General features: G+C 44.5%; 1 protein-coding gene across 1 annotated transcript; it reads right to left on the reverse strand.

Moving 5' to 3' along the window:
• Positions 1 to 682: 682 nt before the first annotated feature.
• Positions 683 to 14,447, reverse strand: TAL2 (TAL bHLH transcription factor 2). Its single transcript, XM_080987052.1, has 2 exons — positions 14,153 to 14,447; positions 683 to 2,994 (listed from the first exon to the last, which is right to left on the reverse strand). Exon 2 carries the CDS (start codon positions 2,974 to 2,976, stop codon positions 2,623 to 2,625), a length of 354 nt encoding a protein of 117 aa, XP_080843178.1. The 5' UTR covers positions 2,977 to 2,994; positions 14,153 to 14,447; the 3' UTR covers positions 683 to 2,622.
• Positions 14,448 to 15,271: the final 824 nt, after the last annotated feature.

Genomic DNA, 15,271 nt, shown 5'->3' on the forward strand with positions numbered 1-15,271 from the left:
AAGCACCACTTTAACTAATGGGGCCTCCCGCTGCCACCACGCCACTGCACAGCGATTTCTGTTCTCATCCTGAAGCAAAATTCTTAACCCGAGGTACTATTTCTGGGTTAGCGGAGCCTGTAACCTGAAGCGTCTGTAACCTGAAGCGTCTGTAACCCGAGGTACCACTGTACTGATCCCAGGGGGACTGTATAAGTCCTCAGTGGGTACCTGCAAATGGTTTTGAGGTGGAGGAAGATGAAGAAGCTGAGGCTTCGACCACCTATGGCACAGGAAGCCAGCCAATGTGGACGGAGAGTTGCAAGTGGTTTTAGATGGGTTGCATTCTCCTTGAAAGAGCAAGTTTGCAGCTTGGGGGCGGGGGCTGTTTCCTCCTACAAACAGAGCTATCTATGGAGGCACAGGTGACAGAATCAGTGACTGGGATGCTTAAAGCAGCTCAAGCTGCTCTGCCAGCTACGAACCTCCAGAGAAAAAATATCTTCCCTCACTGGTTTACGTCTTGGTTACAGACTAGCCCACTGTAATGCATTCTATATGAGGCTGTCTTTCGAAATGGTTTGGAAACTTCAACACAGAGAATGCAATTGCCTGTTGAGAGGCAAGTGTTTGGAACACGTAACAATTAGACTGGTCTTTAATTATATAAGGTCTTTCATTACATTTAAACTGTTTCTGTTTTTGATTATAATCTGATCTGAATTACCATGCTGAGCCGTTATCCTGTTTTTAAACTGCTTTTCTTTTTCTTTAGTTTTGTAATGAAAGGGTTTTATGTTTTATGATTTCGAATGTTTCTGTAAGCCACCTCAGGAGAGCTTTGCTCTTGAAATGCGGAGTATGAAATGCGGAGTCCTAACCATACAAGCCTGGGAGTAAGCCCCATTGAATTCAGTAGGACATACTTCTGAGTAGACATGCTTAGGATTGTTCTGTAAATCAACAAAAGTTTGGGGAATAGTGCCTTTGATGAATGTCTGAGAAGTAGGTGAAATATAATGTAGTCTTATTTGTCTTTCATTGTAAATAATCCAAACAGCAACCTGCTGCCTTATAAAAAACAGTGGAACAGGTATCTTTCAATTAAACTGTGTTTCCCATTAGGAAACATTTCTTGAGCAATTTGATTAGTTCCACTTGTTAAATTTAAATTGTGTGAGTTTAAAAGTCCACGCCACCTTCCTACTGACTATAGCCAAATTTAAAAATCTCCCCCCCCCCATCTACAAAACCAGAGTAAACAGTTGCTGTTCCTGAAAAATAATCAAATTTGAATGTATTTCTTTTAAGGTTCAAATGTTTGAAAAATTAAATAAGCAACCCTAGTTTATTTATCTTGGCAATTTTGAATAAAACTGCAGCACGTGTACTGGGCATCAGTCATCCTCTCGTGGCTGATGTGTTTTCACTCTGAAAATATACCAAATATTTTTTGGTTTGATTTTCCAGTTCTGACATAAGCTGCAAATAAAAAAGAAAAAAACTGGAAATGAGATGCAGACATAAGAGCAGTGACGATGATTCATAACTTGCATGGCTGATGAAGGCAACAGAAATGAGTTAGCAGGGGGCTTAGGTACTGTTTTCACCTGAGGCAAAAATATTTTTGAAAAATATGACAACCTCTGCTCCAGGGCTCAGTTTTCAGACCAAGACTGAAGGCAGGGATATGGTGCTCTCTCTCGAGTCTGCTGCTGAAAGCAACTACCTTTTGATGTTAGGATGGTCTTGACTTTTAAAACAATTTAAACTGAAGGTAAATTGAATCTTCAATACACATTAGTCAGAAGTGAAGAAATGGGCTTGCAGCCCTTCCTTCCACAAGCTTCCAAAAATGTGTGACGTGAAGATTTTCCTAATACAGCTGTCTCTGCAGTGGCCCAACTCAAGTGTTTCTTTCCTTTTAGGAAAGGTAAGAGGAGATCACATGCAACCCTCATGCCATACATTGTAGGAAACAAGGTAGAGAGGACTCACTCCACCACGGAAAAGAAGAGAAGAAGAGTTTGGATTTGATATCCTGCTTTATCACTACCCGAAGGAGTCTCAAAGCGGCTAACATTCTCCTTTCCCTTCCTCCCCCACAACAAACACTCTGTGAGGTGAGTGGGGCTGAGAGACTTCAGAGAAGTGTGACTAGCCCAAGGTCACCCAGCAGCTACATGTGGAGGAGCGGAGATGCGAACCCGGTTCACCAGATTACGAGACTACTGCTCTTAACCACTACACCACACTGGCTCCACAGCCCAATAATTGTATGAACTGGGTCTAGAAGTTACGTTGCTGATCAGTCACCAGCTATTGGCTCCAATAACTCTCACCAATGCGTCATGGGTAGTTTTCTGTGGACTGTATCACAGATCCTTGGCCTTGAGATCAAAGCACTTTGTGGCAAGTAGAGTTGCTGGAATCCTGATCAACTTCCAGAGATTTGATATCCCTCTTTTTAAGTACTGAAAATTAGCATCTCCCAAAGAAACCGTTACACAAAATACATTCGTTAAAAGAGCAAAAGATATATATATATAAATACTGTACATAGGCAGACAACCCACAACTTGTATAAAGAAGGGAAACTATCAAATTACTACCAGGAGGGCTACAGCCCCGACAAACAGCACGTCACGGAGACGACGCCTCTGACCAACACTCTGGAGCATTGCTGCTTGTGTTGGGAGAAGGGACCTCAGAGTCTTCAATGAGAGTCAAGTCTTCCATGCTTTCCAAACTTGGACTTGGCTGGAACAGTCCCAGTATCCTTCCCCGTGGATTCATCCCTGGCTGCTGCAGGCCTTGTTCCCCGAGCACCTTGACAAGGAAGTTGATGTACCTCATGGCTAAGCGGAGGGTCTCGTTTTTGCTGAGCTTTTTGTCCGGAGGGTGGGTGGGAATGAGCTTCCTCAGCTTGGCAAATGCGCTGTTGACGTTCTGCTGCCTCCACCTCTCCCTGCTGTTGGTGAAGATCTTTCTGGTCATTCTCAAGAACCAGCAGAACTGGAGGAAGAGAAAAGTGGAAAGGTCATCATGAAAGGACTAGCTGAACTGCAGCCAGAGGATAGAAGTAAACATTTTTTTAAAACCCTTCAATAAAGGTAAAGGTACCCCTGACCATTAGGTTCAGTCGCAGACGACTCTGGGGTTGCAGCGCTCATCTCGCTCTACAGGCCAAGGGAGCCGGCCTTAGTCCGCAGACAGTTTCCAGGTCATGTGGCCAGCAGGACTAAGCTGCTTCTGGCAAACCAGAGCAGCACACAGAAACGCCATTTACCTTCCCGCCGGAGCGGTAGCAATTTATCTACTTGCACTTTGACGTGCTTTCAAACTGCTAGGTTGGCAGGAGCTGGGACCGAGCAACAGGAGCTCACTCCGTTGTGGGGATTCGAACTGCCGACCTTCTGATTGGCAAGCCCTAGGCTTTGTGGTTTAGACCATAGTACCACCCGCGTCCCTAAACCCTTCAATAAGATAGCTCAGACCTAGAGTCCAACTGCAAACCCAGTGCCTCTCTATTTCACTTCTGCTTTGTACGGGCCTGAAATGTTCCAGTAGACCAAAGGTCACTAGCGCCCCATTAACAGATCACTCCAAGGGGAGCAGCAATATTTGTGAAAGGATAGCCAGAGTTGCCCTCTTCCTTTCTTTTGCTCTCTTGCTTTTGTCAGCACAAGCTCTGTGAGCGAATAGCGACCTTTGTGGGTTTCTCCGTTAGATGGCATGCTTCAAAATGCATCCTTGTCTCTCTGACATTTGTACAAGATCAGCAAACAGAGGCCCCCATCCACCCAAGGAATCCTTTTCAAATAGCTGACAGACTTCCAGTTTGTAGGTGGGACATTTATTTATTTACAGCCTCCCGACATGCAGCCCAATCCTAAGCATGTTTACTCAGAAATTCCACCATGTTCAGTTGTGGTTAAGTTAAGTGTCATGGGATTATTGCTCTTGTCTGTTTGCTTTACCTTAAAATGTCTTCTTAGCCCTACCTCAGGGAGCTGTATTCTGAATCCTTTTGCCTCAGACCCTCCAAGTGTCCCTGTTTCCCAGGGACAGTCCCAGATTTACAGAAGCCATCCCAGTTTCTAATTTGATCCCAGAATGTCCTGCTTTCCCTTAGGACGTCCCTATTTTCACTGGGGAAATGTTGGAGGGCATGGAGTTATGTGACCTCCGAGCCAAGGAGATAAGTATCTAGACAACCTTTAGAAGACATCTGAAGGCAGCCCTGCACAGTGGTACCTCTGGATACGAATGCTTCTGATTAGGCACATGTCGGGTTATGAGCTACACTAACCCGGAAGTAGTTGCTCCCAGATGCGAACTTTGCCCCGGGATGTGAGCAGAAATCTCACACCAGAGGTGTGTGCGCAGTGGGAGGCGCACTTTCACTAATGGTGCCTCATATTAAGAACGGTTTCAGGATAAGAACGGACCTCTGGAACAAATTAAGTTTGTAACCAAAGGTACCACTGTATAGAGAATTTTTTTAAAAAAAAAGTTTGGTGTTTTATTATGTTTTTATATATGTTGGAAGCTGCCCAGTGTGGCTGGGGCAACCCAGTCAGATGGGCAAGATATAAGAATTATTGTTGTTGTTACTACTATTGAATAGGATGTCCCTATTTTCAGCAGAGAACTACAGTGGTGCCTCGCAAGACGAAATTAATTCGTTCCGCAAGTTTTTTCTTCTTGCGAGTTTTTCGTCTTGCGATGCACGGTTTCCCATAGGAATGCATTGAAAATCAATTAATGCGTTCCTAAGGAAACCGCCTTCAGACCAGGTCCGGGGACAGTCTGTCCCCCGACCTCTTCTGAAGGCTGGGGGGGACAAGGGCTTTTCTTCCCACCCCCAGCATTTTAAAAAACCCCGGGACAGCGGAGGACTTCTCCGGTGTCCGGGGCGATCTTAAAATGCTGGCGGGCGGCATTTTAAAATCGCCCGGGACAGCGGAGGACTTCTCCGCTGTCCGGGGCGATGTAAAAGCCCCTGGGAAGGCAGGCAGGGGGGGACAAAGACTTTTGCCCCCCGCCCGCCTTCAGAAGAGGTCCTGGACCTCTTCTGAAGGCGGGCGGGGGGCGAAAGTCTTTGGCCCCCCCGCCTGCCTTCAAAAGCCGTCCGGGAAGGTAGGCAGGGGGGAGCAAAGACTTTCGCCCCCCGCCCGCCTTCAGAAGAGGTCCTGGACCTCTTCTGAAGGCGGGCGGGGGGCGAAAGTCTTTGCCCACCCCCGCCTGTCTTCAAAAGCCGTCCGGGACAGCGGAGAAAGGCGCTGCCTTTCTCCGCTCTCCCGGGAAGGCAGGCAAGGGGGAGCAAAGACTTTCGCCCCCCGCCCGCCTTCAGAAGAGGTCTCTTCTGAAGGCGGGCGGGGGGCGAAAGTCTTTGCTCCCCCCCCGCCTGCCTTCAAAAGCCGTCCGCGATAGCGGGAAGCTCTTCCCTGCTATCCCGGACTGCTTTTAAAATGCTGGCGGTGGGGAGCAAAGCCTTTCGGCCCCCGCCGGCCTTCCTGGACCTCTTCTGAAGGCCGGAGGGGAGGAAAGGCTTTGCTCCCCACCACCAGCATTTAAAAGAGGTCCCCGGAGATTTCCCTATGGGCTTTCGTCTTGCGAAGCAAGCCCATAGGGAAATTCGTCTTGCGAAGCGCCTCCAAAACAGAAAACCCTTTCGTCTTGCGGGTTTTCCGTCTTGCGAGGCATTCGTCTTGCGGGGTACCACTGTACTCAAGAGATTTCTGTTTGCAAAGCCAACCTTGACAACAGACCCTCCAACATCAAGACCCTCTCTTGAGTAAATATTCCATAATAATGCAATAAAACCAGATCCACATCCGGGATCCAAAGTGACCTGATTCAGATTCCCTGCTTTGAGTCTTATTTGAAGCTGCTCTGTTACATATGGGCACTTTTAAATGTCCAAACATCATGAAAATGTGAGGTTTAGGGTTTTCTTGTCTGTTAGGTGCAAGGATGGCCCATTCAGACAAAAAAAGCTTTCATGTTTATGAATGAAATTGCTTCACGAGCCATTATGTGAATGGTGTCAGAGAATGAACCCCAAAGAAAGGATCTGATATATATTTGTTGAAGTAAGTCTGGCCTTATATAATGTCTTCTCAGCCAGTAGGGTTTATTGGCGTAGTACAAAATGTGAATAAAAATGATTCTGACCGCCCCAGAATATAGCAATTGTACAGTAGATGCATTGTTGTCCAGGGTGTGAATACTCCTAGCACTGCTGTATGCGATCAAACATATTTCATAGTGCTTCAAAGACCTGTAAGACCTATTTGACCAAAGTCAACAACAGGACAAAGATGTGAATGTGTACGCATTACTACCTTCACCTCTTTGAAACTACCAGCAACACAGAATGAAGTCCAAGCAAACAAGTTAGAATCAAGAGCAGCACCTCAGAAGCCCCAAATGAACATGATGAACAAAGCTCACCCAAAGCTACTACCATACAAAAGATTAACCAATGCAGGGAGCTACAAATGAAGATCTGTTTCTCAATAGCCAAGGCTTTGGGCAGCATCCCTTAGTGAATCTATTCAGGCTACTTAAACAGCACCAGCCGCAGCAGTTCCTAGCACAAAAGCTGCATTTCTGGTGCATTTATTCCGCAATAAATGGCCACTCAAGCAGCAGTAACCCTCATAGGCTAGCAAAGAACCTCTGTATAATCCAGTGGGAATGAGGGCTTACGAACAAGTAAAATTTAAAGAGATTCAGACCTCCAGGGTATATAAATAGCTTAGATTTGTATCTGGCCTGTATCGTGCACATGCCAGCTCATCATGTTATGATGGCAGAATCTAGGGGCGCACGCATGTATAAGCCATAGCAGGTCAACTGCCCAGACAGACTTTCCATATCACCCCCAACAATAGGCTTCTCAGTAGTGTCCGTTCACACATTGAGTGCAGCAGCTATTGAGTGTACGGTCTAATCAAGGACAGAGAGATCAAGCTGACGTACATGCATGTGTCAACTCACCTTTAGCATCACCATCGTTGAATTTCGAAAAGAGTTAAGAAAATATTAGGGCCCCGATCCAGCTCTATAGCTACTGGCTATAGAGATAGAATCATAGAATTGTCAAGTTGGAAGGGACCCCAAAGGTCATCTCCCAAAACAACAACAACAAAGATGGGGCAAGATACTTTATGTCCAGGTGTATTTATTTTATTTAACAGAATGTGTATCCCGCTTAATTATAAATAAATCTCTAAGAATATGATGAACAGAGGACTGTGTACAATGATCTCTCTCTCTCTCTCTCTGTCTGTCTCTCTCTCTCTCTCTCTCTCTCTCACACACACACACACACAACACTGCATATGTATTAGGAAATAGAAGATATCCAGCTCCAAGGGCCTTCTGGTGATTCCCTTACTGTGAGATGTGAGGTTACAGGGAACCAGGCAGAGGGCCTTCTTGGTAGTGGCGCCCGCCCTGTGGAATGCCCTCCCTTCAGATGTCAAAGAAATAAACAACTATCTGACTTTTAGAAGACATCTGGAGGCAGCCCTGTTTAGGGAAGTTTTTAATGTTTGATGTTTTATTCTGTTTTTAATATTCTGTTGGGAGCTGCCCAGAGCGGCTGGGGAAACCCAGCCAGATGGGCGGGGTATAAATAAATACAGTGGTACCTCTGTTTGCAAACACTTCTGGTTGTGCACCCTTCAGGTAACAAGATCCGCTAACCCAGAAATACGTGCTCCTGGAAGCAAACTTTGCCCCTGGATGCGTGAGGAAATCGTGCGCGCGCCATTAGCGAAAGCGCGCCTCAGGTTGAGACTGGTTTCCGGTTACAAACAGACCTCTGGAAAGGATTAAGTTTGTAACTGGAGGTACCACTGTAAATTATTATTATTATTATTATTATTATTATTATTATTATTACCATCCACAAGGAGCCATTTAGACAAGGGTCTAGTAGGTATGGGACAAGAGACAAGGGAGAAGTAGGTATTGCAACAAAGATACAGCCCCATTTAAAGTCTGATCTCATGGAGAAAAGATTCCCAATGGATGCTGCACTCTTGCTGCCAAGATCTTGCAACAGAAAGCAGTGTATAGACATGAGCCCTCATCTGGCTGGGGCTGGGAACAAGGAAGGAAGCAAGTAACCTGCTCCAAGACACTGGTTTTCCCCTGGTGGGTTGGGACCCAACACTGGTTGCAGCAGCAGCCGCACTACCAACATACAAATATAAAGGAAATTGTTCCGAACTGCATGTTTGGTTAAAGGTTGGAAAATGTTGATGTTCTTTCTCAGAGTCCAAATCTCCACCGCTTCAGAAATATTCACTAGTTCCAACCTGCCTTTGGAATTCAAAAGTAACACAGAAACTTAGGCTCCAAAATAAATGGCCAACGGAAGCCCAGGATATTTTGCTACCTGAAGCAGAACTCAAACGGCTGCCCTCCCTCTCCAACTAGGCAAACAAAGCAATAAGGAATATGGTTCATTCCAATTGCAATGTGTTTTGAGGGTCTGCGAAACTTCGTCCTCAGTGGTACTGCAAATATAGAAGCAACATAACCTGGAAATGGGATAGAGAGTTTAAAATATAATAAAGTTTGCTTCCCTCTCACAATCTCACAAGAACTTAGAACGTGTCGATATATGTATGTATTAGTATAGGCAACAAAATTCAAATTAAAAACAGATTCCAAAAAAACGAGATAACCCCTCATAACGGAAAAATGCCCAAACGCCTTATTAGTAAGGCTCAAAATGTATCCTAAAGGTCTCTTTTAAAACGTATGAAGAAATATCTTACAAACGTAAGAAAGTAAACAAAGTTTCTAGCTGCAATTCTCTAAGTGGATACTCCCAGGCATGGCCAAACTTGGCCTTCCAGCTGTTTTCGGACTACAACTCCCATCATCCCTAGCTAACAGGACCAGTGGTCAGGGATGATGGGAATTGTAGTCCTGAAACAGCTGGAGGGCCAAGTTTGGCCATGCCTGCTAGTCACAGCCTTCCCCCACCTGGTTCTCTCCAAATGTTTTTGACTACAATTCCCATCAGCCCCTGCTTAATGCTGTCTGGGGCTGAAGGATGCTGCTAAGCATCCAAAATGAGACTTTTAATATCAACTGGAGCTAATTGCCTACCCTAAGCAGCCCAGTATTATCAAGGAAGCAGAATTTTGGAGGCCTTTAACAACTGCAATGCTTAAGACTGATAGAATGGGCTCTTAACCCCTTAACAACATACAAACTCCTGGTTCTAAATAACTTGGGAGTGGGCTGGAAAATCTAGAGCGGTTTTTCCACCCCCATTGTGATGGGTAAAAGAAAATGGAATAGTCCCATCTGCGCCTCTCTGAGCTCCCCCTGGACAAACAGCACAATACAAATGTAATAATAAATAAATACTACCTCATTTTTAAAATAAACAAAGCCCTTTGTGGTGCAGACAACTGCATTTATTCTTTTCCACAGCAGAAAGACATTTAATCCACTAGCAGCAAGACATGGACGTACTATTATGAGTTGTATGTTTCTTAGCCAAGGAATCAATGAAGCGGACTTCCCCACTTAGTTCTGTGAGGGAAACCAGCACCCTAAACCTAGAGCTCTACAAAAAAACCAGCAACAGACCCAGCAATGCAGCTGATGTGGTTCTAGCATTATCAGGGCGCCATTTTGAGCGAAGGAATCGAAATGAGATTTTCCAAGCACGAAGGGGTAAACTGCCGAACTTCTTTTGTTCTGTGTACTCACGCCAAACCTACAGTCGTGCAACCAAACGGACCACAAAAAATTGGTTTCAGTAGAGTATCTATGGTAGGGGTCAGCAGTTTTTTTCAGCAGGGGGCCGGTCCACTGTCCCTCAGACCTTGTGGGGGGCCGGAGTATATTTTGGAAAAAAAAATATGAACGAATTCCTATGCCCCACAAATAACCCAGAGATGCATTTTAAATAAAAGGACACATTCTACTCATGTAAAAACACGCTGATTGCCGGACTATCCGTGGGCCAGATTTAGAAGGCGATTGGGCCGGATCTGGCCCCCGGGCCTTAGTTTGCCTACCCACGATCTATGGCATATGGAATTGCTCAACAATGCAAATGTGGGTCCATGGTGGGAATGGAGACGTGTAAGAAAATATTTCTACCCTGCTTCTCCTTCATTTTCAAAGCAGCCTACAACAGCAACAACTAAACCCCTTAAACGATTAAAACGGCCCCAGTTTGTTAAAACAACAATTGAAACAGCAATTTAATATGGACTGCCTAGCTAAAACAAAACAAAAAATGAAAGCATTCCGCGACATACAGTCAACGCTCCTAGACAGCATCATCACAGAAAATGGATGCAGTTTCCTAAGGTAGCACTTGACTTCTAGGTGCTTAAAGCTTGCTCACCTAGCCAAACATTCACTTTTTAAAGCCATGCTCTCTAATTTCAGATGCCTGCAGATTTGTTGCCATTTTTTAGTAGTGCACACGGAAAGGCACACTGCATATGGTCAGAGGCACTTTTCTGTTATTTTCCTGTTCCACTGAGTCAATCTGGAAAAGAGGTCATGGGCTGAACAGGAATTAAAGGTTGTACCCAGTGGTAGATTTACTCAGAACAGACACATTGAAGTAAATAGCTATGGCTACCTCGGGCCCATGACTAACTTAATTTCAGTGAATCTACTCTAAGCAGATCTGGACAGAACCCAAAGCTTTTCTTGAGCTTTCACAGCCCAATAAGCAGCGGCATTTCAATATTATTGTTGGGTTCATGGGTCCTTTAAAAGAATTATAATAAATAATTTTTTTTTTTTCAGGCAGACTCAAGTTTCCGACCACTTAAACAACAAAATAAACTTCTTTTTTACTGAATCTGCATGTATTAGATCACTGCTGCAATATAATTAATGTATGCAAGCCCAAAAGATAAAAAAATACACTATTTTGCTTATTTATTTATTTAAAAAACAAAAGCGGTTTTCAAATGCACATAGGGCTAGTTTTGTCCATTTTAATCTGAGTAGTAGAGGGAAACAAAAATACTGAGATGCAATTTTTTTCGTAATGGTGCATACAATTCCTAGACGCACTGGTCCCAGCTCAGAGGCTTCGATAACCATGCAAATACTGCACTATTCGCGTAGAGTTCCCTTATGAGCAGAGGGTACCTCATTCACTTCAGTCGGTTGTGCGTAAGAACCCTTGTGGAATTTTGAATCAGGGTCATTATGCAGCAATTAAGCGCCACGGAAATTAATGGGACTGCATTCTAAGTAATACATCGGTTTCGCTAATGAAGTCTGCTTTTATGTAAGAATTACCCCAAACACAGCAATTAGAAGGGGGGCCAAATAAACAAGCTAAGATTAGTACCCCCAATTAAAAGCGCATTTAGGAAAAGGCATTGCCAAGAGTCATTTTTCCCCCGAAATAAAGGTTGTCCCCTGATTTAATTCAATTTTTAAATATTCTCTCTCTCTCTCTCTCTCTCTCTCTCTCTCTCTCTCTCTGTGTGTGTGTGTGTGTGTGTGTGTGTAAAATCTAAGAGAGAAATAGCCAGAAAATATAAGGAAGGAAAGACAGACAGACAGACAAAAAGCAGTTTTTAAAGCAAAAAATTGCAGCTGCTGGGGAGGAGGGAGGCACCTAGATCAGAACCACAGAGCCCTTTCCCATCTCATGTTTTTGCTAATCTAATAGCCCCCCCCCCCCCCCGAAGCTGCTATTAAGTTCAGGAGGCAAATAAAATTGTGCCAGGGAGGACTAAGCCCACCTTCACAGCACCTGTCTCAGACTGCATTGGGGGATTCCCCCGTGGCTGCATTTGGCCTTAAAAAAAAGTACAGTAATAATGATTTCCCACCATCATATCCAGTTTAGGGTGAAATGAAATGAAACAACGGGGATGTGCAAATAGCTCTTTGGTCTCTGTGAACTTTTACAAACAGCTGTGGCACGAGGGGGGGTGCATATAGGGCCAAAACAGGGCAGAGACCGGGGGGGGGGGGTTTCATTGCTTCCCCCTCCACTGAATACAAACTGCCCTTCCTATCGAGCTGCTGTTTGCCCTGCAAGGAAAAAAAGCACACATTTTCCTAACAAGCCAAATAACAGCTTGGGAGGTGGTGGTTATAAGGAACAGGGCAAGTTAACCCCCTCCCTCTCCCCAAAGCCACATTCTCAAACGGATTGCCCGACCCCCCTTGCTGCCAATTTTTGTAAAGGTTTGCAGTTCTGTTTTTCGTTGTTCTTATTTTATTGCCAAAAAAGATAACCACCTAAAATTCGGGAGCCATCCAAATCCAGAATTAAATAACCCCCCCCCCCAAGTCATCAAAGGAAAATCATATCTAAATCACATGGGATGCTTGCTGTATAGTGTTAATTATATTTAATATTTATAAACCGGTTTTCTATGTGTGTGCGCACACACAGGCTTGAGTATAAAGAGTTTTCTCTCTGCCCATATCCAGTTTGGCCTTTCAAATGAGAGGGGCCAGTTCTGAGATTTTTCAGCCAAACGGTGTTGGCAAATTCTAGCCATAAAGTACCTTTTTAAGGCACTTTGATTTCATTGGAAGAAATGTCCTTAAATCTCTCCTGCTGATGTCAACAGTATTCAAAGGTGTTTCTCCTTATCTGGATTTTGCCCTACATTATAAAAATGTACGTATATTATGGAACTGAAATCTGTATATAATAAGGTACTGCCTGTGCTTTTTGGGGGGTAAAAAATAAAAAATGTGGTGCCTTGATAAATGTGCTGTGGGTGCCAGCCCATAATAGCTGCCATGGGCAGGGAAAATAAGAGGTACTCTGTATTAGTAAGTAAGATCACAAAAAAAGCACTGGGTACTGCAATATGACCAGAGAGAATTACATGTTGAGCTGGTATTTTCCACTGGACATTGTATTGTTTTAAGTGGGATTAAAGTCTGAGGACTCTGTTGTTGCTGTTATTATCTTTTAAACGGTGTTTAGGAAAGAATCGACAAAGATAGCTAAATAGTTCCTATATGTATGCACATGCAAAAAACTTGCAACCTAGGCAAGGAATTCATAGCTGTCACTGTCATATACACTCAAAGGGGAGGAAATTCAACAAGACTTGCAACCTGCTCCCAAACACTTTATATGGAAATGCCATTGAAAGTCCTTTAAATGGAAACATACCCACAGATTTCGGTAGGATAGTTTCACGTAGTATGTGCTTAAGACAAGGAATGCAAAGCTACAGATCTGCCTCTTGGGGCACTGAGTGAATCTGTATTAATTAAACAGTATAAAAATATTCCACAAGACACACAATGAGCTAGCTACCTTGCATGCTAAAGCATAAGAATCTGTTGTCTGAATATTTCAAAAATAAATACGACAGAAACTGTTGAGGCTGCTGTGGTTTAAAAAAGTGGCCCTGTCATGTTGTATACATCGCATGTAATGGCATGTAGAATGTAAAGGAAGCCTCAAAGTGTCCGGTTTAGTGGCATTTTCCACCCAGGGGTGTACGTGATTTTAACACACCACATGGTTTTAAATGCTAAACTCTTGAAAGCTTCCAGAATTTCACTCGGTTGTTGATATTCCCTGTTTCTTCAGCATTGTCACTGTTATTATTATGCATTAAATTTGTATACCAGAAGGTCTCAGGGCGGTTCACAACTTAAAATCATAATATAAAAACGCAAAACAAAAACAAAAACGAGAACAACCTAATAATACCCCCCTCCCCGCTGAATTCCATGCAATCTCAGCAGTGGAATGTTATTCAGACGGACAAAATGAGAACAGCTCCACCGCCGGTCTCTTAACTGCAACGCTTATGCTACAATGTCAGCAGCAATGTGGGAAAGAGCAGGGGGTACAACCGTCACCCTCCAGGTCTGGATTTAGTCACCTGTGAAGGAGCAGCCCTTTCCAGACATAGTGCCACCACCACCTTATGAGTGTCAAAAGGAAGCTGTCAAGATTCTTACTCCCTCCCCAGCACAAAATTCAGTGCGGATGTCTAAAAAGGCATTCCAGTGAAACCACCCAGCAATGCCCACAAAGCCTTTTGGTTTTGGGAAAAGTGGGAGTGTGTGCACATTTGGGAAAGTTGCATAAAAGACTAAAATGCTTTAAAAATAAAAATCTAAGGAGGAAAAACCACACAAACACATTATAAGCAAAGTAACTTACCTTTTCCAAAGCTGATCTTGCAGAAGTGTTCGCCTGCAGCCCAAGTTCGCTCTGGCTGCTGCTGGTACTTTGCTCTCCCAGCTCTGAGATGCAAGAGCTGCTCTCTCTCCTGACAATCCAGCCAATTGCCGGTCCCTGCCTGCTGCCTCCTTTATAGAATGCCAGATCCTTTGTCTGGCGCGTGTCACCACTAGTGCTAGCGATCCAGGGAGCTTATTCCGTATCTCCTGGGAGATCCTTTTCATGCTGCAGCTTCTTGCTCTTCCTAGAATTCTAGCCCATGCTAGAATAGGTGGACAAGACAGCTTTGGAGCTTTGTTCTGAAATGCCAAGAGGTTTGGATTCAAACGCTAAGGGGAAAAACACACCAGACAGGCTATTTTTGCAAAAGGCCGTAAGTGGCTGGCGGTTGGCAATGTGATGCTTTCTATGTGTTGTTGGACTCCCATCAGCCCCCAGCCAGCATAGTCAATGGTCAGGGATGATGGATGTTGGGGGGCACCATCTTGCCTACCCCAGCCATAGCCTAATGAATTCAGCAGGGTTTTATAGGAGATGAGCTTCGTTTAAGTCTGGGCTTAGGAATCAGGCAGCGGGGGGCAGGGGACTCAGCCCTGGAATGGATTTCCAAGTGCCTGGAGCGTTAGCATGGCAAAGGAAGCACCTCTGAGCATGTGCAGAGTGCCCAGCAACCGCCAAACATCATAGTACGCCTGGCCTTTTGAGCGGGGAGAAGCTTGGAGACCAGTAAGGGCAGCTTGGAGTCACGCTCAGAAACCTGGCAATGCTCTTTTTAGAAACTAATCACTGGAATACAACACTTGTGGGAAAACACTGGTGTGGAAAATGCCTCGTGGGATGTAATTTTTTAAAAGGCAACAGGAATGGTTGCCGAAGAAAGCAAAACAAAGGAGACGCACGCTACTCTGGAGACCTGCGGAGGCTGTTTGTAATCACAATGTTTTTCCGAGTATCGTTCAGTGATGTGTGCACCAAATATTTCACATAACTGCAGCCCAGGGACACACATACGTAGGTATGCAGCTACAAACAGGGGAAGGGCTGTAGAGCTGTTCAAGCTCAGACCTTGTGTGGGGTAACTCCAGTTTCAAACCCTGG

This window comes from Podarcis pityusensis (assembly GCF_964106645.2).
Source record: "Podarcis pityusensis genome assembly, chromosome: 17".
In the NCBI taxonomy this organism is placed as follows: Eukaryota; Metazoa; Chordata; class Lepidosauria; order Squamata; family Lacertidae; genus Podarcis; species Podarcis pityusensis.